Source organism: Balaenoptera borealis, assembly GCF_965194805.1.
Source record: "Balaenoptera borealis genome assembly, chromosome: 14".
Taxonomy (NCBI): Eukaryota; Metazoa; Chordata; class Mammalia; order Artiodactyla; family Balaenopteridae; genus Balaenoptera; species Balaenoptera borealis.
Genome location: NC_138875.1, coordinates 51,467,716 through 51,492,641, shown reverse-complemented (window position 1 = coordinate 51,492,641; position 24,926 = coordinate 51,467,716). Strand labels below are relative to the sequence as shown.

General features: G+C 45.0%; 1 protein-coding gene across 1 annotated transcript in view; it reads right to left on the bottom strand.

Moving 5' to 3' along the window:
- ANKRD29 (ankyrin repeat domain 29) overlaps positions 1-24,610 on the bottom strand; it is a 41,001-nt gene extending 16,391 nt beyond the window's left edge. Inside the window, exons 1-8 of the mRNA XM_082355551.1 lie at positions 24,543-24,610; positions 24,032-24,109; positions 21,960-22,061; positions 14,381-14,491; positions 10,303-10,401; positions 8,945-9,043; positions 5,414-5,512; positions 1,358-1,456 (exon numbers count right to left, since the gene is read on the bottom strand). Of these exons, the coding sequence (XP_082211677.1) occupies positions 1,358-1,456; positions 5,414-5,512; positions 8,945-9,043; positions 10,303-10,401; positions 14,381-14,491; positions 21,960-22,034 (582 nt within the window). The 5' untranslated portion in view covers positions 22,035-22,061; positions 24,032-24,109; positions 24,543-24,610. The remainder of the gene's footprint in view (positions 1-1,357; positions 1,457-5,413; positions 5,513-8,944; positions 9,044-10,302; positions 10,402-14,380; positions 14,492-21,959; positions 22,062-24,031; positions 24,110-24,542) is intronic.
- Positions 24,611-24,926: the final 316 nt, after the last annotated feature.

Sequence of the window (24,926 nt, the reverse complement as noted above, 5' to 3'; positions counted from 1 at the left end):
ATAAATTCCTTTCATTAATTTTCAAAAATGAAACTTCTGATTCAGAATCAATCAATGATTTCAAAATAAGGACCAACAAGAAAATACTAAATTCCAATTCCCAAATGTCAACACTGGCAGGTATGGAAGTGCTATTTTTTTCTAAAAGCATCCTTTCCCAGGAGTATTACTGGGGCCATCCAAACCTAAGAACATCTTTAAAATTCTCAAATTATGATCTTATATTCATAGCAGTGTCTGTCACATGACACGTGCTCAAGAAATACAGATTGAACATTGAATAAAACAATTATCAAAATTTGGGAACTTGAAGATATTATCAGGATCATTTTGTCCAGCCTTCTAATTTTCAGATAACATAACAGAGGTCCAGAGAGGTTCATTTACTTGTTCAAAACCCCACAGCTAGTTAGTGGTAGAGTTGGATCTAAAACTCAGGATTCCTGACCTCCAATCCACTTTGCCCAAAGGCTTTCTTTTCTCAGGTTCCTTATGCACTTGGATTTCTAAAGTCTGAAGAAGCCTGTGGCCAAGAACTCAGGCCGACCTTAAGGTTCCTATAGCTATTCACTAACGAGCATACAGGTCTTCCCATATCAGGCCACATGACAGTGGGAATCTGCCTGCATGTCATTTATTGGTAAGTTAGCAGCTTGACTTTTCCCTAGAAAACTACCTTTAAAGTAATGTTACCTTAATATGAAATGTTTCGTTAAAAACAAATGGATTAGTGCAGAAATAGTTATGAGAGGCTAATTATAATGCCTTCCATTTGGATGGTTCTTTACCATTCATAAATGTGGCCTGTATTACCTTGTAGTCCTGTTCCTTTAAGTATCAGTTAATTGATTTGCCAGATAACATCTTCTTTTGGTAAATGAAGTCTCAATGGTGTTGTAATCGTGAGACATGAAGATGCAGAACCCAGTAATGATTCCAAGAATATGGACTCCTCTTTGGCTCAGCACAAGAAGTGGTGGGTAAGAGATAAGGCAGCAAATCAGCAGAGGGACTGAGCAAGGGCAAGGCTACCTGACCCGTCTCTATTTACCTATGTCCCAGGCTAGCCTACTCTCCTGACCCCAGTACAGCCATCATTTATTTGAACAGGAGGTGGCAGAGTATGTACTTGACCTCCCACGCCAAACATCCTGAATAGTGGTGTCAGCCTGATTTCATAGGCTTTCGGGTGAGCCCAAAGCAAAGAAGGGGGAAAACCCTAATCAAAGATGAACTTTTACCCAGAGGCGAAAGGGTTTAAAGACGCCCAGGGCTGACTGGTTATCTTAGGCAGGTGCTGCTGCAGGACCGCAGGCCCGCCCCGCCTACCGCCCGATGCAGTACGCGCAAACATTACCTGCCTGGGCTGGTTGACTTTTGCTCCTGAGGACAACAGTAATCGAATCACATCCAAATAACCACCTTGGGCAGCTAGGAAGAGTGCGGTGGCTCCATCCTGACAGAGAGCAAATTGAAAGTGTTAACAAGTCATCTTTCACATCTATTATAAAAGAAATTAGATTTTTATTTCCTCTCCTCCCCCCCTTTTAACATGTGTGGCGTTTTCTTCATTGAAGAACAGTTCTAAAACATCACACTAAGTCAGGCTGAAAGGTAAGGTTTAAAATAGACAGTTGTATAAGGATGAGTTATGACATATGTAATTGACTGTTCACTCTGTAAAATCTTGGTCATACAGCTTATGATACATCTAGTTGGAAAACTCAGGTTTTCCAAATAATCATCATTTTCCTGTGTCTGCATAGGTTTCTCATTAGCTGCCTTCTGCTTTTGCTGCATGATCTCAGAGTCCACCCTCTTGTACTTAGACTTAAAAAACATACACATTGGGGTTTCCCTGGTGGCGCAGTGGTTGAGAATCTGCCTGCCAATGCAGGGGACACGGGTTCGAGCCCTGGTCTGGGAAGATCCCACATGCCACGGAGCAACTAGGCCCGTGAGCCACAACTACTGAGCCTGCGCGTCTGGAGCCTGTGCTCCGCAACAAGAGAGGCCGCGATAGTGAGAGGCCCGCGCACCGCGATGAAGAGTGGCCCCCGCTCGCCGCAACTGGAGAAAGCCCTTGCACAGAAACGAAGACCCAACACGCAAAAATAAATAAATAAATAAATAAAAAAGAAAGAAATGTCTGTTTAAAAAAAAAAAAATACACATTTAACACAATTTTCCATTGCAGTCCTTTTGTCACTAAGCGCTAAGTGTTCATTAAAAAACAAAAAACAAAATAAAATCTGTTAATAAAAAACAAAAAAGAAATCCCTCAAATCTATTTTGTGTGCTTTAATGAATTGGGAATGAAAAGTGTCCTTTTAATTAGATATTCCCTACTCCTTTCTCTTTCGTGCTCCCTTATCCATGTTCTCCCAACATGCAGTTCCTCTAAGCTTTAAAACACAAGATGCTTCCAAAATTCCCACCCTGGTAAGAATGTCCATGAATTCTCTCTGTGCCAGCCCAGCAGGCGCCAACGATACCTATACAGACGACTAAGCAGTCGTGCATAAAAAGCCCAAAGCAAGTGCTTGTTTCCAATTTTCTTTAGTTTTCTTTTTAACGGGGCCTGTACATCTTCTGGGCGTTTCTTTTTTCTTGAAGACGTATCATTGGTTAATTTCAGCAAGTACAGTCGAGAGCACGCCTCCTGTCCAGGTGCTTACTTCACACAGCATTCACAGGACAGAGTGAGCCTCATTACTTTCAGACCTAAGTGGAAAACTAGTTAACCCAGCTAATTACCACCCCTCATGTCAGGAACACTAACCACAGGATCAAAGCACCTTCCCTACAAGTCCAACCAGGCAGAGGGTGCTGAATTTCCAGTGGGTGTCAGCTGAGCCGCCAGACTGCCCTCAACGCAATCATTAAAAAAGTAATCAGCCTGTACAGATTCTTTCTTTGTTTTTGGCCGAGCCACTCGGCATGTGGGGTCCTAGTTCCCTGACCAGGGATCAAACCCTCACCCATGCAGTGGAAGCTCGGAGTCTTAACCACTGGACCGCCAGGGAAGTCTCAGCCTGTACAGATTTTTAAGCAAATGTTTGATATGGGGATACAATTTTCAGCTGTTCCTTACTGTGTTGCCACAGAAAGTCTTCCCTACCCTTAGCAGCTGATAACTCTTAGGAATTTTCCAAATCGGATCTCCATGCATTGGATTTTTTTTTTACTGTGCGTTACACATTTCTGTTCCTAGAAGTTTTCAAGAATCATTGACACTCCCTGCCCCCTACCCTGTATTTCAACTGTTTTTAATGGAAACATTTATATTTGGACTGTTTAGGTAAGGGTAAAAGTCTTAATACAAAATGGAAGTTCTGGTGCATGAAATTTCTAGGTTACCTTATAACAGAGAGGAATTTACCATGGGAATGGGATCTCCCCAAACTCTACATTTCTAAAATTAAGTGTTGCTTCAAGGAGCCTTATGGAAGAATGTTATCTAACAGTACAAAATCTATACCCACAGTCAATTTGGACTGCTGACTATTAATGGTAATGTTACGAAAATCATAACCCATTTTCCTTTTCCAAAGACAGGGGCTCTTCCTATTCAACCTGCACATACATATACTCATACACACTCTCAGATACAACTTCACTATATACAGTTGAAGAAATACAGAGCTGCAGACCCCTGTTTCTCAGATGTGGCCACATGTCAGAACCACCTGTTGCCCAAGCTGCCATCAGAGACTCCAGCTTAGTTGGTCAGGAGTGGGCCCAGGAAGTGGAATTTTTTTTAATGCTCCCTGGTTCTAATGGACAGCCAGAGTTGAGAATCACTCCTTCAGACCACAGTCAAGTAGTTTAGTCATTGAACCAGGAATGCTACAGGTTCAAAGAGTGGTAACAGATTTTGAAGTGCAAAGCCTAAGGCTAGTTTCTATGGATTTCAAAGAGGCTGGTGATTTGTCAGAGGTATCTGTGTAAACTCTGGAAAGGGTGTTCAAATGGAAAAGTTCACACCTACACATCTCATTACACGTCTATGAAAGTATAGCACCCCTGGGCATAGGGCTCATGTCTAGTGGTACAATAGCCTAAAATATGGTTCCTAGACAACTGGAAGCAGGAATTCTTCCACTCCTCACCATGAGACTGTCAAGTCACTTCATCTCCCCATATTTTAGTTTTTCCTCCAAAACCAGAATAACATTTGCCATAAATTCTACGGAATTAGAGTGACCATTAAAAATGTTTGGGTAATGTGCTAATTGCCAGTTAGCTGCAAACAGACCCACACTGGCAGTGGATGCCTTTCAGGGTCAATGGCGTGCATGTATTTCAGAGGTCTTCATTCACCCATCCTCACTTCTCTTCCAAATAACTTGATTTCTCCTTTTTTGTGTTCTTCCTCCCAAATAACTCTACAACAGGAGGACTTGTTTTGGTTTTCAGCAAGTCCATACACTGGGCTTGTCATGTTACAAATAAGTATGTATCCCATTATTTTTGACGCTCTTAATTACATAGGTACATGAAATATATCATATGTGCAAGAGATTTAAAAGGGCAGAGCAAAGATGGGTAAATAAGATTATGGGTTTCTACATAGAAAAAGCTCACATGGTTAACTCTATCTTTTTCCTTTGATGTCTCAGATGTCACTTTTTTTTTTCTTTTACCCATATTCAAACTGTTCTTTATTCTGCCTAACATGCATTGATACAATTGTAAGCTGAAGGTCACCAAGGAATACTTTATTGGTTCTTCTGTTCCTTTCAGATCCATGAGATGATCAGACAAGAAATTCTGGAGCAAGTCCTCAACAGGGTTGTTACAAGAGGACCCTCCCCCATCACTCATTTCATAGGTATTGAACTTTGGAAGGGTGGATAAAGTTGTCAGGAACATTTTTATTTAAATGTCATAATACTTTTGGTCCTGGAAAAAAAATTTAATGATATAGTAGATTGACATCTTTAATGACATCTTTGATTATGATGCCGGTAAAACATAAATGCATTTATATTGTCTATGGTTGTCGAGAAGGAAAGGAGCATATAACTAATGAGTGAAACTTCTATCTTGCATCAACTTTCTCTCTTTCTTGTTTTAATACTTCTCAGGTGAGTGCTGTCCTTCTACTATCACTCATTGACCTCCCGTTCTCTTAACCCTTGACATTCTGACTTCAGTACTGGTCTCTTTGGTGACCTCTGAATGTTTTGCTCTTTTAATACATATATCCTAATGCCTAAATCCACTGGTCTTATCTTAATCACCAACTTTCTTAATTTCTCTATCATTCTACACTGTTTACAACTCCCCTGAAGTTCTCTGATAACTGTAGTAATTTGTATCAGATGCCACTTCTGGCATAGACTGCAATGCTATGTGTGATGAGGGAATGAGCAAGTGTCCCCCGAGAGCCCCCTTGAAACACACTCACATAAAGTTGGTCGTGGATGTTGGCTCCGTGCTTCAGCAAGGTCTCCACCACCTTCATGTGCCCATACTGACTGGCGGCCAGCAGGGCAGTGCCCCCGTCCTGCGGTCATAAGAAGTATAAACGCGTTAAAAACAGTGAGAGCACAAATTTCACGAGCAGATGCTCTTCACATGGTGAGAACTTTGGAAAAGAATTTCCCATACATAATAACAAACTCACTTTTCCTCTTTTATCTCTTTTACTTTTTCTTTATAATCATGACAGAGTTCATCTTAAAGACATCATTATGTTGTATACTGGGGTGACTTGCTTGAGATATATTATAGCTATTTGCTAAGTTATTACAATTAATTTAGAAATTTCTCATGTCAAACGCAGAATCATCTCTTTGCCTCTCAATAAAGGAAACAGAACAGAAAGTCTGTACCAATCAATTGTGTGTTGGAATCACCACAATCATTTCCTGTGGTTTCACACCAGAGACCCAACTGGCAAACATTGGCTTCTCCCTGTGGGTCCACCCAGTTGTAGGTCTCTGAGATTAAGGTGTTTTTAGGGAGTAGCCCTCTTGGGCCCCTGCCTTCACGGGACGAGATCTGCATGCACTGAAAGCGGGGATAACTGCAGCCTAATCCATGTGCTTCTCACTCTCCTACTTTGCATTTTCCTTTGAACATGTGCCAATTTGTCCAGACCTCTTTTAAGATGTGGGTGCTAGGACTCAACAGAGCACTGCAAAGTAGATGCGGCCTGATGGGACATTCCTTGGTTCCATCTCCTCTACTTTTATCTCTGCGCCTAAATTAGAATTAGCTTTTACGCCAACCACACCAAATACTGACTCATTGAGTTTGTGGTCAACTGAAACCCTTTCTCTTTTTTTTTTTTTTTGGCTGCGTTGGGTCTTCATTGCTGCGTGTGGGCTTTCTCCAGTTGCGGGGAGCGGGGCTACTCTTCGTTGCGGTGCACGGGCTTCTCACTGCGGTGGCTTCTCTTGTTGTGGAGCACAGGCTCTAGGTGCACAGGCTTCAGTAGCTGCGGCACGCGGGCTCAGTACTTGTGGCTCGTGGGCTCTAGAGCGCAGGCTCAGTAGTTGTGGCGCACAGGCTTAGTTGCTCTGCGGCATGTGGAATCTTCCCGGACCAGAGCTCGAACTGGTGTCTCCTGCATTGGCAGGCGGATTCTTAACCACAGCGCCACCAGGGAAGTCCGTGAAGCCCTTAATGGTTTTTCTCAGGTGCTGGGCTGAAGCTTTCTCTTTTCCCATCTAGGATTGTTGTGTTGTTTGTTTGGCTCTGTGAACGGGTATGTGGACATTTGAGCTAACTGTAAACAATCCAAGAACGTGGAATCTGGTCCTAAAATACGAGTCATAAATAAAAGATAGTGTGGTTTCTAAATTTGGGCATAGAGTGTTTATTCAAAGTGGCTACCCTCGCAGCCCCACCCTCAGATTCAGTAGGTCTGGAGTGAGGCCCAGAAAGAGGCATTTGACCAGCCATGTGAGGTGACAGGGAGGTGCAGGAGGCAGGTAGGCCTCCCTTGGAGAAACACTGCTGCACGTGGTCCTGCACTCACAGGCAGGCAAGGTGCTGGGGGAAGCACATGGCTGAGTAAGGCTTCAGCAAGGGCCCGGCTGTGTGGTGGGAAGAGCTGCGTTTTGAAGGGTGGGGAATGGAGGAGAGAGACTGGAGGGCTGAGGCTGGTGGGTGTGGGTGGAGGTGGAGGTGGGTGGGCATTAAGAAGTTGCTTATTAAGCTATTAGCAGCAACGAGCACCGTGTCCAAGTTTTGTTGTGTCAATCTTCCCAGCTCTTTGCCTAATGGGTTTAGACAATAGATAAAACATGATGATGGTCATAGAAGAGCTGATACCTTTTATTTAAAAAAACACATTTTTGGGGACATAGGTTCAATTACAATGAGAACAGTTGTTGACACAAAGTCAGTTTTGATGACAGGATCATATTAAAACTCAAAGCCTCCTGACACTGTCTTCTTCCCATGGAAAACTCTTGGCCACCTGCAGTTGACCTAATGGAAACATGTGGAACTGCTCGCCCTAGGCCCCATGTTCCATGGATTTCTGGGACAGCACAAACTGGCTCATGTACAAAGGCCAGCATTAACTTGTTAGCCAAGAAGAATGAAGCAGCCATGTGGTCACACACGATCATTTGACGTAGTTCAGAGTTGAGTCAGGTTTGTAGAACTTTACTTTTTATTTTTAGTTGTATCACTTTTTTTAATTAATTAATTAATTAATTAATTAATTTTTGGTTGTGTTGGGTCTTCGTTTCTGCGCGAGGGCTTTCTCTAGTTGAGGTGAGCGGGGGCCACTCTTCATCGCGGTGCGCGGGCCTTTCACTGTTGTGGCCTCTCTTGTTGCAGAGCTCCAGATGCGCAGGCTCAGTAGTTGTGGCTCACGGGCCCAGTTGTTCCGCAGCATGTGGGATCCTCCCATACCAGGGCTCAAACCCGTGTCCCCTGCATTGGCAGGCAGATTCTCAACCACTGCGGCACCAGGGAAGCCCTATCACTTTTATAATTAAAAATAAAATAATATTTAATATAAAATATGTGTACACATGTATTTTGGATTACTGTATATTATATTCAGCATGTCTGGAGGCATGTACACAGTCCAACAGTAGGTTTTAGAAAAGACAGAAACCCTTTCTGAAATTCAGATCTACTTAATAGTGTTTTAACAGGAAAAAAAACTCCACTGGAAACTCCCTTGATATCAAAATATCACATACAATGAATTAAGAAAACCTAAAAGTTTCCAACTAGGGCAAATTTTCAGGAATTTTTTATGACTGAAGTAATTTTTTATGACAGAAATAAGTTTTCAATTACAATGTGCTGGCAGTTCAAATTCTTCTACTACAAAACATTATCATGAAAAGTCATGCTGTGAACACAAAATTTATCTTTCTGCAGCCTCAGTTTTCTTATCCACATGTCAAACATGAAGAATGAATGACTTCTTCAAAGCAAGAACCACAATTCCTTGCCCAACTATATAAACTGTAATCATATGTTATATATTTCAGTGAGGACATTTCAGAAAGTAAACTGCCTGCCAAACCCTGCTTAGAAATCTCTCAGATTCACTAGGATTGGCTTAATACTTCCAACAATTCCTATCATAGCACTGGGATTAACCTTGAAGCAGAAAAAAGCATATGAAAACAGGGCAAGTTATAAAGCACCTGCTACTGTATCCATCCGGATAACAAAATTCAGTGTCCCAGAGTAGAAAGTTACCAGCACAAGAAAGAATCTAAGCAATTCCTCCCACCCTGAGTTCTCCAATTGTGAGCCCAAAGTAAAAATGTCATGTTTTGAATTGGATTCCTAGGACTACCCCTGAATCATTACAATTTAACCTTGTGAAACCCACCTTCTTAGGCTTGAAAATCTTGTAAAAAGCAAAGCAAAAATTCATACTATAGATGAAGAGAAATGAAAACTCATGACTGCTGAAATTCTTCAACAAGGTATAAAATCAAGAAAATTCTCTTACTTTGGTCCTAAATTCAGTGGATGCTCCAAATTCAAAGAGAAATCTCACAACATCATTATGTCCTTGTTGAGCAGCAAAGAACAGGGCAGTTGTACCTGACTGAGAGAGAGAGACAGGCTGGTTTTAAAAGATATTTGGTTACATTACATTTGATTTATATGCTTGCAAACAAAACAAAACAAAATCCTTGTATATAAACTTCCAGCCTAGGATGGGGCTATATTTGAACAGACTGTATTCCTTGTTCAGGTAAGTGACCAGTGTGGAGGCTGCTGGGTTCCAGAAATGTTAAGATGTAACAAGGTCTGGATGAGGAAACTGGGCTAGAATAGGAAAACTCTCTTTTTTTTTTTTTTGGCTGCCCTGTGCACATGCAGGATCTTACTTCCCCGACCAGGGATCAAACCCATGACCGCTGCAGTGGAAGCGTGGACTCCTAAGCACTGGACTGCCAGGGAAATCCCTCACCTTCTTAATAGACATGAATTTTAGAGACTACCAAAGTGTGCAAATGCTATGCGTCTAGAGAGCCAACTAAAGAAAACAATGGCAGGTACATCTTCAGGAGACAAATATTCTGATATTGCAAAATGGATTACAGATGAACCGAGGAAGAAGTCTGCTCTAAGCGTCAGTTCCACAGCACTGCCGGGCACTCTCTTCCAGCTTCCAAAACACGCGGGGTGAGGTCAGGGCCTCTCTTTGGCTATTCTTCCAGACTGACCTGGCTCAGGGAATTCTGGGGGTCACCAGGGACCTACACGTCATCGTTATTTGCACCACACAGGTTACCTCTAAACCCAACACACTTAAGTCCTCAAGGGCCACTGTGTTCAATGCACAATAGTTTTCATCTCCAAGAACATTAATTGAGCAGTTGGAACCAAACAGATAAATATAAAGACCATATATATATATATACATATATATATACCATATATATGTATATATATGTGTCCATGCCACTCTCTCACTTTGTCCCAGCTTACCCGTCCCCCTCCCTGTATCCTCAAGTTCATTCTCTAGTAGGTCTGTGTCTTTATTCCCGTCTTGCCCCTAGGTTCTTCATGACCACTATTTTTTTTTTTTTTTTAGATTCCATATATATGTGTTAGCATACTGTATTTGTTTTTCTCTTTCTGACTTACTTCACTCTGTATGACAGACTCTAGGTCCATCCACCTCACTACAAATAACTCAATTTCGTTTCTCTTTATGGCTGAGTAATAGTCCATTGTATATATGTGCCACATCTTCTTTATCCATTCATCTGTCAATGGACACTTAGGTTGCTTCCATGTCCTGGCTATTGTAAATAGAGCTGCATTATTCTTACTCACATGCAAAACCTGACTTACCTCTCTCTGGAGATTGATGTCAGCTCCCTGCAGGATGAGCTCCCTCACACAGCCTATGTGGCCAGCATAGGAGGCGACCATGAGGAGCGTTGTGCCGTGCTGGGTGGGGGAGAGACAGATGAGCAGTTAGGCCATGTGACACCAGAGAGGTGGCCAGGAGAAGATGCCGCAGACGTCAGCTCCTCCCAGGACACGTCCGAGCTGAGTGCAACATCTCCCGCAGTAAATAAAAGTGTCTCGTGAATAATCTTATAATGCAGACCAAACAGGAAAAAGCAAAGTGACAAATTGCTGAGGCTGGAATTTTCAATTTAAACATTCACTTACTTCCATTACCTTCAGACACACAGTCCAAGTGAACCATGGTTACTGCATTTTGAGGCAGCAGTGATGTAATGGCCTCGCTTTATGATTCCTGAGCCAAAACAGTTATTAATGCAAAAAAGCGGGTTAAGTGGTACTAGTTGGTTTTCTGAGTTTAGAATTCTTTATTTTCAAACTGATTCAGGTAAAGATGCAACGAGAGAGACTACAGAAGTGAGAGTTAAGAGCCCCGGGGTCCATCTCTGTCATCAACCAGCAGCGTAACCTGGGGCACACAGCTCACAATTCTTGGGGCTCATTTACTTCATCTTTAAAGTGAGGAGCTTGGGGCTTCCCTGGTGGCGCAGTGGTTAAGAATCCACCTGCCGGCGCAGGAGACATGGGTTTGAGCCCTGGCCCGGGAGGATCTCACATGCCGTGGAGCAACTAAGCCCGTGCACCACAACTGCTGAGCCTGCGCTCTAGAGCTCGCGAGCCACAACTACTGAGCCCACGTGCCACAACTACTGAAGCCCATGCATCTAGAGCCTGTGCTCCGCAACGAGAAGCCACTGCAATGAGAAGCCCGCGCACTGCAACGAAGAGTAGCCTCCGCTCGCCGCAACTAGAGAAAGCCCGCGCACAGCAACAAAGACCAAACGCAGCCAAAAATAAAAAAATAAAAAAAATAAAAAATAAAATGAGGAGCTGGATGATATGATTGCCAAGGTCTCTGCCAGCTTTAAGATTCAAGGACTTGAGATGTACCACCTGATATTCCAATTCAAGTGGACTTTTGTGGTTTAATTTACATTTGTTTTCAAGGGCTCGAAACTGTAATCTGAACTACCTCTCCTGTGTGGTCAGCAGCCTGCTTCTGTGGACAGGATACGAGAGAGACAGACGGCTCTGCCTGTGAGGAAGCCTCACTAGGTACGGGGTGGTGATTCTTAGAAGCCTCGTGCTATATATTCAATACATCTGTGGGATTTTGTAGGAAGGCAGTATAGTTGAGTGGTCACTGACAGTATGATTCTGGGCTGGTTATCGGAGATTTCAAAGGCTCATTCACCTCATCTGTAATGCGGAATAGTAAAAGTATCTGCCTAATTAAATTAAATGGGAAAAAGCAGTAATTCAGGCAATGTGCTTAGCTTAGTAATGTTAAATATTCAGTAAGAGTTAGATGTTAAAATAATATTATGATGCCTCAGTAAATGTTAGATTATTATTTGGTTTTTGTTGACTTGTGTGAAAGACAATCCTAGTTTGGGGAAAGTCTTGTTTGCTATAAGTAAAAGTACAGGTAGAATCAAGAAGAGCTAGTGGCTTCACAGAAGTGCTTTATGATATTCTTCTACCCCATGTGACCACATTTGGTATTTGAATGTAAGACCTTCATGTCGGCTGTACCACCCATCATTCAGGGGGACTTCTTCCTCCATGTTTTTCAAGATTAGAGTAGCAAACTTGGAGTTACTAACTTCCTCTTGAATGTGAGAACATTTTTATTCAGCATTCAGACAGAAGATTCCTTGATTTAAAGCCAGTCTGAACAGGCAAGCTATGAATGTATCCTTTACGTGAGAGGTGAGAAAATTTTTTCATCATGGGTCACACTGGTCTCAAACTACAAATCAATCATGAGCTACAGGAACCACAGAACACTTAACTTGGATATTTAAAAATAAAAATAAAAAACATCAGGCTCATCTATTTTACAGTAAGGGAAGATGAACGAAACAAATAACCAAAATGCTCCTTTACACATTGTATTTCACTTCTACATCATGGTCGACTGAGGAAAAGTCAGAGGTTGGGACAAAGGAGAAACAGAATACAAAGCCCGCGCGCCTAGAGCCTGTGCTCCGCGACAAGAGAAGCCACCGCAATGAGAAGCCTGCGCGCCGCAACGAAGAGTAGCCCCCACTCGCCGCAACCAGAGAAAGCCCGTGCGCAGCAACAAAGACCCAACGCAGCCAAAAATATAAATAAATAAAAGAGGAGGGATCTGTGGATGTATTAAGCTACACAAAGCTGGAAGTCAGGAGAAGGTCATAGGGGGTGTCTGAAAAGGGGTGACTTTAAGAAAAAGGAGTAAAGTGGTCATCAACATGGTCAGTGGGTGAGGCCACAATGAAAACGGGCATCCCCACTCCAGTTCTGTCCAGTGTGGCACTGCTGCCCAGCAAGACCCAAGTAAGACCCGACGACCAGTTCACAGATGCCCAAGACCCCATATCAGTTTGGGTCCTGGCAAAGAACAGATGGTACATTCAAACTGGGATAACTGGACCAAAGTTTAATAAAGAGACTATTTATAAGGCTATGCTCTGGATGTAGGGAAACTACAAAGAACAGTACTGGGAGCAAGTAACGGCGGAGCTGCACTGCTAGCCCAGGCCCGAAGGCACGAGGGACAGGTGGTGGCTCCCAGGACGGAGAGGGTGAGAGTCCTGCTGCCAGACAGGATGGGGGGGTCTAGACTCCCCAACATCCCCGTCCTCCCTCCCTCTGATTCCTGCCAACGCTCCCACTGGCCAAACCCTACTAGAGGCCAGAGGGAAGCCAGTCCCCTGGGGCAGGCCAGACAGCTCCAACTCTGGGACACAGAGCAAGCTGGAGAAAGTTACAAGTGGGTCTGGAGGTGCACCCCAAGCTGTCCTGCACTGATGCCCGGGTGGGGGGCAAAGTGGAGCAAACTTTGATACCTCGCTTGGGCTGGTGGCTGACATCACCTACCGAATTTGCGCAATAAAACCTGGAAATGGGGGCTTCCCTGGTGGCGCAGTGGTTGAGAATCTGCCTGCCAATGCAGGGGACACGGGTTCGAGCCCTGGTCTGGGAAGATCCCACATGCCACGGAGCAACTAGGCCCGTGAGCCACAATTACTGAGCCTGCGCGTCTGGAGCCTGTGCTCCGCAACAAGAGAGGCCGTGATAATGAGAGGCCTGTGCACCGCGATGAAGAGTGGCCCCCGCTTGCCACAACTAGAGAAAGCCCTCACACAGAAACGAAGACCCAACACAGCCATACATAAATAAATAAATAAAAACTAAACTTTAAAAAGAATATCACCAAACATTCCGAGAAGCAACTGGCCCTGAATCTGATCAGGGACCACTTCTAAAAAAAAAGAAAGCTGGAAATGGCACAGCCTGTTATCAGGAAAACAAGAAGGTTCCCATGAAAACACTTCTGTTTAATCCCTAAAATCAGAACATCTCCTCTCTCCTCATCTGAGGTCCTCTTAGTCCCCGGAGATGCGACGTCCTGCTGAGAACAGAGAAATTGCTGCCTCTAGCCGGGGAGGGAAGGGCTCTCGCCGTGATGCCTGAACGTAGGCGGGAGGACCTGTTTTTAGTTTCCCTTCATTGCCGATGAGGGTATTGGTGTTTGCAAAGGTAAGGAAGGAATAAGAGGCTGGGTGGAGGCTTCCATCTCTCAGTAGAAAAAAACCCAACTCCCACATCCGCGGCAGCCCCCTCCCGTTCTGAATCATCTCCCCCTGTTCTTCTTGGACTTGGCCGATTCTGATTCCCAGTGACGTGTCTCTTCCCCTATCGTGGCCCCTCCTGTTTTATGCAGGTAATGGCTTTCCCAGTATGTTTTGAAGTTCCCCGTGGTACTTCGGACTTTTTGAAAAGGATGAAGCAAGCAAACACATGAAAAAGCGGACAAGCACTGCGAAGGAAGGGTATTCAGCAGGCGCTCTCATGCCAGCGGGGGACGGCGAGCTCCCAGCATGCGTGTACCGAATGGACCGGTCCGTACACTGTCCCTGCAGTCCACGTCCACTCGGCCACTGTTCAGCAGCAGCCGGAGCAGAGCCAAGTTGCCCCTCCTCGCTGCCCAGAACGCCGCGTTGGCAAGTGGGGTTTCCTTCTGCAGAAGCAAAACAAAACAGGATCTTAAAATCGACCTTCATTAACACGACCACTTCTACGCAAGTACGCACTACCATTCAAAAGGGAGACCTTCCAGATGTGTCTGATCATTTGACAGAGCGCTCCTCTGGCAACAGGTGATTGCCGTGTACTTGGTTATGGGATGCAGATACCCGAGCCATGGGGCTGTGATGAAGAGCCGTGTTGTTGATTACACAGCACTATTAATACCCTATTTCCCACCAATGTCCTCACTTTCCTGCCTCTGTGTCTTTGTTCACAGTTTCCTTTTTGTTTGAAATGAATTTTCCCCCATCCTTCACGGCCAAGGTTCTGCTTAAATGTTATTTCCTCCCTGAAGTGTTCCCAAATCTCTCTTTGCCTCTAAGCAGAGGAAAATCTCTCCCAATTCTGAGTTTACAGGTGCCTTTTCTGTGCCCTCAATACTTTCTACCTGATTCCAGCTGCCTGGGTAAATGCCTCACTTTCCCTCCACCAAGTTTTCTCTGTTTCAGCTGGAACTTGCCAGAGGTTTCTGCTGAGAACAAGGAACTCTGGGCAGAAAATGTTGCTGTGAGTCCTCGGGTGGATCCTTCACTCCACTCCTGGGTTATTTTAAAGTTGCTAAGTTAACGTTGGAACAACTACGGAAGGAACAGAGCTGGAGAACAGTTCTTCTGAATCAGAGCTGCAGAGTTGACTGTAGTACCACCACCTTCTCTAAAACAGATCAATTTGAATTTGCAGAGAACAGTCCCTGGTGGGGGTGAGGGACAGACAGAACCACACAGCTCAGGGTTTCCACCCCAGCCCTGGGCAACGGACTTGGCCCCGCTGAGGCCTGGATTCCTCTTGCCCAGATGGAGATCACATTACCTGCCTTGAAGTTTATGGTAAAAATTAAATGATGCAGGTTAATTGGCTGATACGGTGCCCAGCACATCATACATGCTTACAAATACTAGTTTCTTTCCTTCTGTCCACTTTCTTTACAAAGTTAGAATCAACAGGCAAAACTGAACTCAGTATTGGTACTAATAAAGAATTCTGCTGGTCTCAGGAAATTTTCTAGTATTCAAATTGTTTAACAAAAACACTTTTTGGGGTGGGCTTAAAGCACGTATCTGACTCAGAGGGTCTTTTATGCAATATGTCTTCTAAGTATATGTATAAGGTATTACATACAATACCTAACTCACCAATGCTAAGTTAAAAAGAGAACACCGACAATTTCAGCTGCTCCACAGAGCCGTCACAAGTGAAAGTCCAGTGGCAGCAGAGTGGTGGCAGCACCTGTGGGTGTGAGGATTTAATTTCAGGAGCTCTTCAGCACATACACAACTTAGTGTTCTTGTGCATTCTTGGACAAGAGCGTGGCAAAGTGGGGAGTGATAAGCAGATTACAAACATACTTGGAATGCTTCCCTGGCTCAGTTAGGAGGAAAAAGATCACCTTAAATTCCAAGTGAACAATTTGCTTCCCCTGAAGGTGTAAGTTTTACTGTCCCAGGAGTTTTCACACCCAGTGTCTGTGGTTTTTGCACCAGGTTGGGTCCGATGTTACAGTTGTTAGTAAGTGGGTGAAGCAATGGCAAGGCTGGTTTGACTTGTATAATAAATCACAAAACAATGCCCCTTTAATAGAGAGATTGCACAAGGCCAAGATGAAGTTTGGGAGGGTGAGTCAGGAAGACAATTTAATATGCACCATGGAACAGCTCTGTTGGCTTTTCTGGAAACATGAAACCTTGAGAGTCATAAATTGTAAATCATTTTCAGTGATTTTGTTGTTTCCCTTTAACCCCAAATACCTTTCAAAAAACCATTTGCACACCACAAACTTCTATTGTCTAACAAGCTCTCCAGCCAGGAACCTCTCCTGCCTTTAGGATGGCCTCGGGAATTCCTCTCCTGCACGGGCTAGACATCCTGGTTTCCTACAAGGTTCTAGAAACTGAGCTTTGGGAAAAGGTGTAAATCCTTCATTTTCCCTCAAGAGCTTGATATAGTGGGAGGTGGAGGCATGATAGAGTAGTTGATTTGGGGTGAGAGAGAGCTGAGTTCAAGTCCTGGCCCTGCTACTTCCCGGTTCTGGGACCTTGGGCAGGTTATTTAATTTCTCTCTGCCCCAGGAAAGTGAGAATGATATTAATAGTGGTAGTATAGTCAGTATCCTCGGGGGATTGGTTCCAGGACCTCCTGCGGATACTGAACTCTGTGGACGCTCAAGTCTCTGATATAAATCGGCACAGTATTTGCATATAACCTATGTATCTCCTCCTACATACTTTAAATCATCTCGAGATTACTTATGATACCTTACACATGTAAATGCTATGTAAATAGTTGCCAGTGCTGGTCAAATTCAAGTTCTGCTTTTTGGAACTTTCTGGAATTTTTTTTCTGAATACTTTTGATCTGTGGTTGAATAGGCAGATGTGGAACCTGCAGACACGGAGGGTCAACTGTACCTCTGTCATGGGCTGTTAGAGGATAAATGAAGTAATATGTGCAAATGCGCTTTGACAGCAAACGCTCAAGAGACGCGAGCTCTAGATGCACAGTCCTCACAGCCCTTTAAAAGACTTGTCCAGGAGAATTCATTTGCTTGGTCGCTGGCATGTGCTCGGGACAGTGGCACTGGCCAGGGGCTAGGACTAGAGGTACCAGTCAACCTTGATCTCTGCTCCAATGGCTTTATGGGCCAGCAGGAAACGAGCACCCCAGGCATGCAGGGTGCTGATGCAGTGACATGGGGGCATCCTGGGAACCGTCACTAGCTCGCAAGGGCTGGAGTGAAGGACGTGGGGGGAGAGAGGGCAGGAGATGCTGTAGGGCAGGTAGTCAGGGCCACATCTTGAAGGACTTGCCGTGCTATGTGATGGAGCTTGGACTTCATCCGGTGGGTACTAGGGAGTCAAGGAAGGGCTTTAAGGTGAGGAGAGACCACCAGTTTTGCATTTTAGAAGGTCCCCGTGGCAGCCTCAGGAAGAATGGACTGAGGACTGGAGCCAGACTGAGACTGGTGTCTACAAGGTTAGGAGACACTGTACAGACAGGGAAGAGATGGTGAGCTGAGGCTACGATCGTGGGGACGGCAGGATGAGACAGACAGGAGAAATTTCAAGGAGCTGAACTGAGTAGTCTCGGTCTGTGACTGTCTGTGCAGGAGCGGAGGGAGAGGGAGCCTGGCGGATGTGGTGCCACTCAGGGAAGTCGGAAGCTCCGGTGGAAAGGCAGATTATGGGAAAAAGTGATGAGTTCAGCTTTGCACACATTTGCACACGCCGAGTTTCAGATGCCTATGGGGCATCTAGGTGGAAATGTCTAGCAAAGCAATGCGTAAGTTCTCCTATCACACCGCGGCCAACCCATTTTACTGGAGTGCAGGAATCCTGAGCTAATACTTACCAAGTGCTTATTCCGTACCAGTGGCACATCCTCTGCAGACTAGCTCATTTAATGCTCATCACAGCTAGGGGAAGTGGGTACATTATTATCGCACTGCTCAGATGACGTAAGTGAGAAGCGAGAAGCAACAAGGCAGGCTTCAGCCCCAGGCAGTCTGGTGCTTGAGGCTGGGCTTTCAGCTGTCCTACCATCCTGCCTCCTGCGGAATTCTCCTCCTGAGACAGCAAGGAATAGGCAGTGTGGACCCCAGTGACCTCCTTCCTACCCTCATTCCAAGTCCTCTTCTGCCAAGATGAAAAGTTCCCTGACCTTCCTTCTCTTTGGGGTCTACAGACCACATTGCCTAGTTAACTTCCAAACCTCCTCTGGGTACAATCTGCACATAATCATAAAATGCTGTTTACAAAGGGCAGCCCTTTAAGCCTTTAAAGGAGATGATGCACGTGAAAATGCTTCACACAAATCTTAAGGCACTTCACCAATTGTGTGATTGCTATTTAACCTCTTCCTTGGTTTTTCGGGTCTCTGCAAGCAGGCTGTTGGCTGTGACATTGTCATCACGGCAGTGACAACCTACATTGGGTTCTTGCTCTGTATCAGGCAGTGTGCTGAGTACTCTCACTGTTCTAACGCTTTTAATTCCCAGAACCCCATGAGGTAGGTGTTACTGTTCCCATTTTTAAGATGAGGAAACTGAGGCACAGAAGTGACTTACGTAAGGTCATCCAGCTAGGAAGTAACGGGATTCAAACCCAAGTCTGTTTGGGTCCAGAGTCAGAGATCCTATATCTTATCCGCTGTGAGAAAACCTGAGTATAACCTTCCACATATGCCATCTTCTCTTCTCTTTTTTCCCCCTATTTACTGCCAGAATTTTGGCTCACACAGTGGTCATTAGCACACTACCAGAAATTAAATACAGGAAGGAAGGGGAGAGAAACACAGAAGGGAAGTTGTTACTTGTACAGAACTGGAATTCTGATTAAAAGCTAAGAGGGGGTAGAGATCTAAACTATTGGTTTAAAAAAGGGTTGAGAATAATGTGGATTTCATTTGTATAATTAATCTAATCAAGAGAACATTAGCTTTGTTCAACGATGAATTTCTCTGATGTTCGAAGCTGCATTAAACAAGGGGATAAGGAAGGTTGAGAGACCACGGGCAGAAGGAGGTTTTTGATATGTCACCGTTCCACTTTGTGCTAAACGGCTGAAATTTACAGAATTGCTTAATAAACATTAACTGAGAATTAACCCTGCGTTGTAAGTGTCATTACACTTCTATAAGTGATAGGAAACCGAAGAGGAAAAAGTAAGTGATTTATTCACCCAGGCATTCTGCCTAAGAGGTAGGCCTGTATAACACTGGCGTTTCCAAACTCAGAACTCAAGACCACGTTTAAAGTCTGTTTAACACATATATGTTCCAAATAGGCCAATCGATAGAGGTAGAAAGTAGTTTAGCAGTTTTCTGAAACGAGGATGTTTGGAGGAATACAGTGACTGCTAAGAGGTATATAGTTTCTTTTTGGGGTGATTAAAATATTCTAAAATTGATTGTTGTGCTAATGGCTGCACAACTCTGTGAATATGCTAAAAACCACTGAAATGAACACTTTAGCTGGGTGAATTATATGGTATGTGATCTGTATTTCAATATAGCTGTTAAAAAAAATACATGGCTTTGTTAATTTATTCTCCTGTGGCTCATCCAAAAAATTTCAGCTGATTGATGAACTGGAGTTGATTTTGAGATAATTTACATACCTTCAGAACATGGATGGAACGTACAAGTTCCTGTACGTCTGGCCAAGACATGAGCAATTTCCATCACCAAGATGAAGCCTGGTATTGAGATGCTTTATCCTCTTGGGTAAGATAGGCTCAACAAAGACCTAGGTATTATTCTTTATCTAGTGATGATTCCCCTGGGATGGTGACCTCCCTCATTGGGTTAGGGTCTAACCCCCAAATTGTGCCAGACTTTTGGCAACCTCAGCCCTGGAGAAATAACTGTTATAAAGACAAAAGTTAATGTACTGAAATCCACGAGCTTCATTCCACAGAAAGACTCAGACCTGCACTTTGAGTTTGCTTTTACTTTAAAAACAATTCCAACAAACATGTATCTCTTTTCCCAACCAGAACAAATTGGGAGTTGCCAAGGGTGAAACAGGAAGTTTACTGGAGAGGCAAAGCGCTACCAGCAAGAAGGGACTGCTGACAGCATAATGGACAAAGGATAAAAAAGGGTGTCCACGTGGTTCAGAAGCAAATAGCCCTACAAGTTGTGACTCAGTCATCGAGAAGAAGCGAAATTGTGGTTTCCAGCGCTCTGTTGATCCTCCCACAGACTCAACCAACAATACTGGGTCTTTTCAATGCAGGCCTTGGAGATCCAGGGCCTCGGGCCTACAAGCCTTTCGGCTGCCGATGAAAATGAAACAGTTAATCTATGGCTCCAAAATCAAAGTTAATGAAAACTTCATTCAGTATGTACGAAATGTAACATGTTGTCAACTTTACTAATCGCTAAAATTAGTATTCATAAAATATCGCTGACACATGAATATAATCTGCAGGTCTGATTTTCTCACTATACAAGAACTACTGAATTGCAGAAAAAATCCTGGACAAATGTAAATTCAATGTTATTTGTTGCTAAATAATTTTAAAAGCAATAGTATACAAATCCTTCCAAAAATGTACAATAAAAGGGCTTGTGGGATCTTAGTTCCCCAAACAGGGATCGAACCTGGGCCCCTGGCAGTGAAAGTGCTGAGTCCAAACCACTGGACTGCCAGGGAATTCCCAAAAGTTGCTATTCTCATTGTGGGCTGAGGGTACATTTTAATATGTTTGGTATGATGTGAGCTGGGGCTAGTGCAGGGTTAGTCACTGTCCTGTGACTCTGCTCCCCTCCCCGACTCCCCCTCAAGCCTTCCCTCTGTGCCTTTTGGAACTCCTCCATTTGCTGGAAAATCAACTGTCTTTCTCCTTCACTTAGCACCGAGCTTCCTCTGCCTCCCTGGTGGAGGCTGGGCCTGCTCCCACCCCAGCCCTAGGGTGGGGAATGGAGCAGGGCCCTCCTCACCTGGCTTCCAGACACTGCCCCTCTCACCAGGTGTACACATCTCTGCTGCTTCAAGACTCAGGCCATCCCACCTTCTCATCCCCTGCCTCACCTCAAGGTAGTTGTCGCTTCCTGACATTTTCTTCGCTGAAAATGAACATTTTCTTCACTGAAAATGTTGGCACCTTCCTTTCTGCCCACCCCAAATTCTGACCGCATCCTGGCCTTCCCTTTACAAAACATCAATATCTCTGCCCCTCCCACCTCCTGAGAACTTCAGCACTCAGCTCAATCATCCCCTCCATGCGCAAGCCTTCTCAGCACTCCCTGTTGTCATCTTAAAATACTTTTTTATTGAGATATAGTGAACATACTATAAAATTCATCCTTTTAAAGCATATAATTCAGTGGTTTTTAGTTTAATCTCAAGGTTTCACAACCATCACCACTATTCCAGAACATTTTCATCAACCAGGAGAAACCTCATACCTATTAACAATCACTCCCCATCACCCCCTTCTTCCCCCAGTCCCTGGCAACCACTAAGCTACTTTCTGTCTCTATGGATTTGCCTATTCTGGACATTTTGTATAAATGGAATCATATAATACATGGCCTTCTGTGTCTGGCTTTTTGCACTTAACATAACGTTTTCAAGGTCCATGCATGTAGCTACGTATGAGTGCTTCATTCCTTTTGTTGGTTGTATGATATTCCATTGTATGGATATACCATATTATGGACTGAATGATTGTGTCCTCCCCCCTCCAAGTTACTATGTTGAATTCCTAACCCTCATTGTGATGATATTTGGAGGTGGGGCATTTGGAGATAATTAGGTTTAGATTAGGTCCTGAGGGTGGAGCCCCCATTGTGGGGTTAGTGCCCTTACAAGAAAAGGAAGACATTAGAGCTCCTTCTCTCCCCTTTCTGAGGAGATAGCCAGAAGGTGGCTGTTTGCAAGCCAGGAAGAGGGTTCTCACCAGACACTGAACCTGCCAGCAGCTTGATTGTGGACTTCCCAGCCTCCAGCACCGTGAGATATAAATTCCTGACATATGTTTTCATTTCTTGTGCATATACACCTAGAAGCAGAATTGTTGGGTCTTATGGTAGCTCTATGTTTAACTCTTTGAAGGATGACTGGACTGTTTTCTATTATGGCTGCATCATTTTATATTCCTACCAGTAATGTATGAGGGTTCCAATTTCTCCACATCCTTGTCAACACTTGTCATTGTCTGTCTTGTTGACTGTAATCATCCTAATGGGTGTGAAGTGGTATCTCATTGTGGTTTTGATTTGCATTTCCCTAATGGCTAATGGTGTCAAATATCCTTTCAGTGGCTTATTGGCCATTTGTATATCTCCTTGGGAGAAACGTCTATTCAGATCCTTTGACCATTTTAAAATTGGGTTGTCTTGTTTATTGTTGAGATGTCTATTATCATTTAAAGATGCTCAAGTCTCTACCATTTTAAAGAAAACAAACCCTTGGCCAAGTCTGGATTCCTGCTGCAGCCACTGTTTCCCGCAGAATTTTTTGAGAGTTCTCTCCACTTGTGGTTTCCACCCACTCTCTTTTCAAGCTATTACAATCTGGCTTCTGAACTCAACACTGCATTAAAACTGCTCTCAGCAAGGTCACCAGAGCCTGTTTTGTTACTAAATTCAAGGGACACTTTTCAATTCTAAGCTTGTTTGATTTCTCTGTGGTATTTAACTCTGCATTCCTCTCTGCCTTTATGGAAAGACTACAGATTTTTGGCTTAATGATAGCACATGCTTCTGATTTTTCTCATACATTTCTGTCTGCTCCTCCATTTTCTCAATGGGTTTCCTTTATTCTGCTCATTCTTAAAGTCTTGAGCTTCTTTAAGATTTTGTCCTCAGTCCTCTTTTTTTTTTTTTAAATAAATTTTATTTATTTATTTTTGGCTGCACTGGGTCTTGGTTGCTGCGCGTTGGCTTTCTCTAGTTGTGGCGAGTGGGGGCTACTCTTCGTCGCAGTGCGCGGGCTTCTCATTGCAGTGGCTTCTCTTGTTGTGGAGCACGGGCTCTAGGCTCGTGGGCTTCAGTAGTTGTGGCACGCGGCCTCTAGAGCACAGGCTCTGTAGTTGTGGCACGCGGGCTTAGCTGCTCCGTGGCATGTGCGATCTTCCCGGATCAGGGATCAAACCTGTGTACCCTGCATTGGCAGGTGGATTCTTAACCACTGCGCCACCAGGGAAGCCCAGTCCTCTTATTTTCTACCTTTACATGATCTCACTGGGCAGTCACATTCATCCCCAAGGGTTCAATGACCACTTAACACTGCTCACTCTTAAATCTCATCTCTATCTCCTGCCTAGACTACTCTCCTGGGCTCCCAGTTTGTACATCTGTCTAACCAACATCTCTGCTTGGACTCCTATCCATCCTTAAACTTGACATGTCCCACCCCAAACATTTTATCTTTACTTCTCTGGCCTTCCCTAACTCAGTGAATCACATCAATTACCGAATTCTGCTGATTAAAAAAAATTTTGTCACTCACATTTGTCTGCTTCCTCCCATCCTCAAAACCTGTGCCCTAGTCTGGTACCATTTAATAAGATGACCCCAACATCGCCCTGACTGGTCTCCCAGCTCCATCCTCTTCTCCAAACTGTAGCCAGAGATCTTTCTAACATGCAAATCTCACCGTGTCATTCCTCTGCTCACACGAGCTACTGTAAGAGGTGGGATTACACTGGCTTTGGAGCCAGACACACCAGGGTTTCAATCTGAACACCATTCACACACTGGCTGCATGGCTGTGGGAGGAGTTATTTAACTTCTCCATGTTTTAGTTTTCTTATTTGGAAAGAAAAAGTGGGGGGCACCAAAGTACCATCTCGTGGGTCCTCCTGAGGATTCAGAAGATGCACCATGATGCCCTTGGTTCAGAGTCGGGCACATTTTATGAGCTCAATACATTTTAACTACTATTTTTATTAAAACCTTCAATAGAGGCATATCAATGAACCTCATTTTCATCCTAAAATGTGGGCGTTAAATGAATGACTTTAATAACCTCTTTGGACACTGAAGTCTGGTAATCAATCGTAGGTCCACTCTGCGCTGGTCACTCAGCTTCAGGGTCAAAAAAGTCCTGTGGGGAGGAGGCAGCAGTGGTGCGGCTGGCGTTCGGGAACGCGGACGCAGGATCGGGCATCGGTGCCGCAGCCCCGGTCCCTGCGAGGGGCGGCCGCAGAGGAGCGCAGACCCAGGGCTTCTTCCCCGCCCCCGCCTGACTGTTACCCCGGCGACAGTCCCCGCCGCCCCTGCGCCCCGCGGCCGGGCTCACCGCACCTGCAGCCAGAAGTACTGAAAACCTTTCGGGCAAAAACCGCACTCCTAGACCACAAACCACAGGAGCCATCCAGGCCCGGTCGCTCCCTCCCGGCCCCCGCCAGGCCCCCCGGGGCGGCGGCCACCCCACCCTGCGGGCCCGCGGCGGCTCCGGGCGGACGGTGGGGTGCGGGCCCCGCCGCCGCAGGTCTGCCGCCCGCCCGGCGCTCCCTCCCGGAGCCCGCGGCGCTCACCTTTAACGACATCCTGCACATGTCCGCGGCCGCCCCGCCGGGACCGGTGCGCTTCCGGCCCGGACGCCCGGCCCAGCCCTCCCCCGCTCTCCCGCCGCCTTCCGCAGAGGGGCGGCCTTCCAGGCGCCGCGCGCTGTCGCCGCCGCAGACGGGGCCGGGGTGGGGGTGGGGGTGGCGGGGGGAGAGAAGAGCGGAAGGGGAAAGGCGGGGGGGGGGGGGTCACACGCGACCGCCCTCCGCTTACCTACCACACACACACTCCCAACTCCGCACGCACTGTGCACACTACACACACACAGGTTCACACACACACCACTGCACGCTCACAACCTCACATCACTCGTCACACATCCAGGCTCACTCCTTCCCACTCCAAACTGTGCA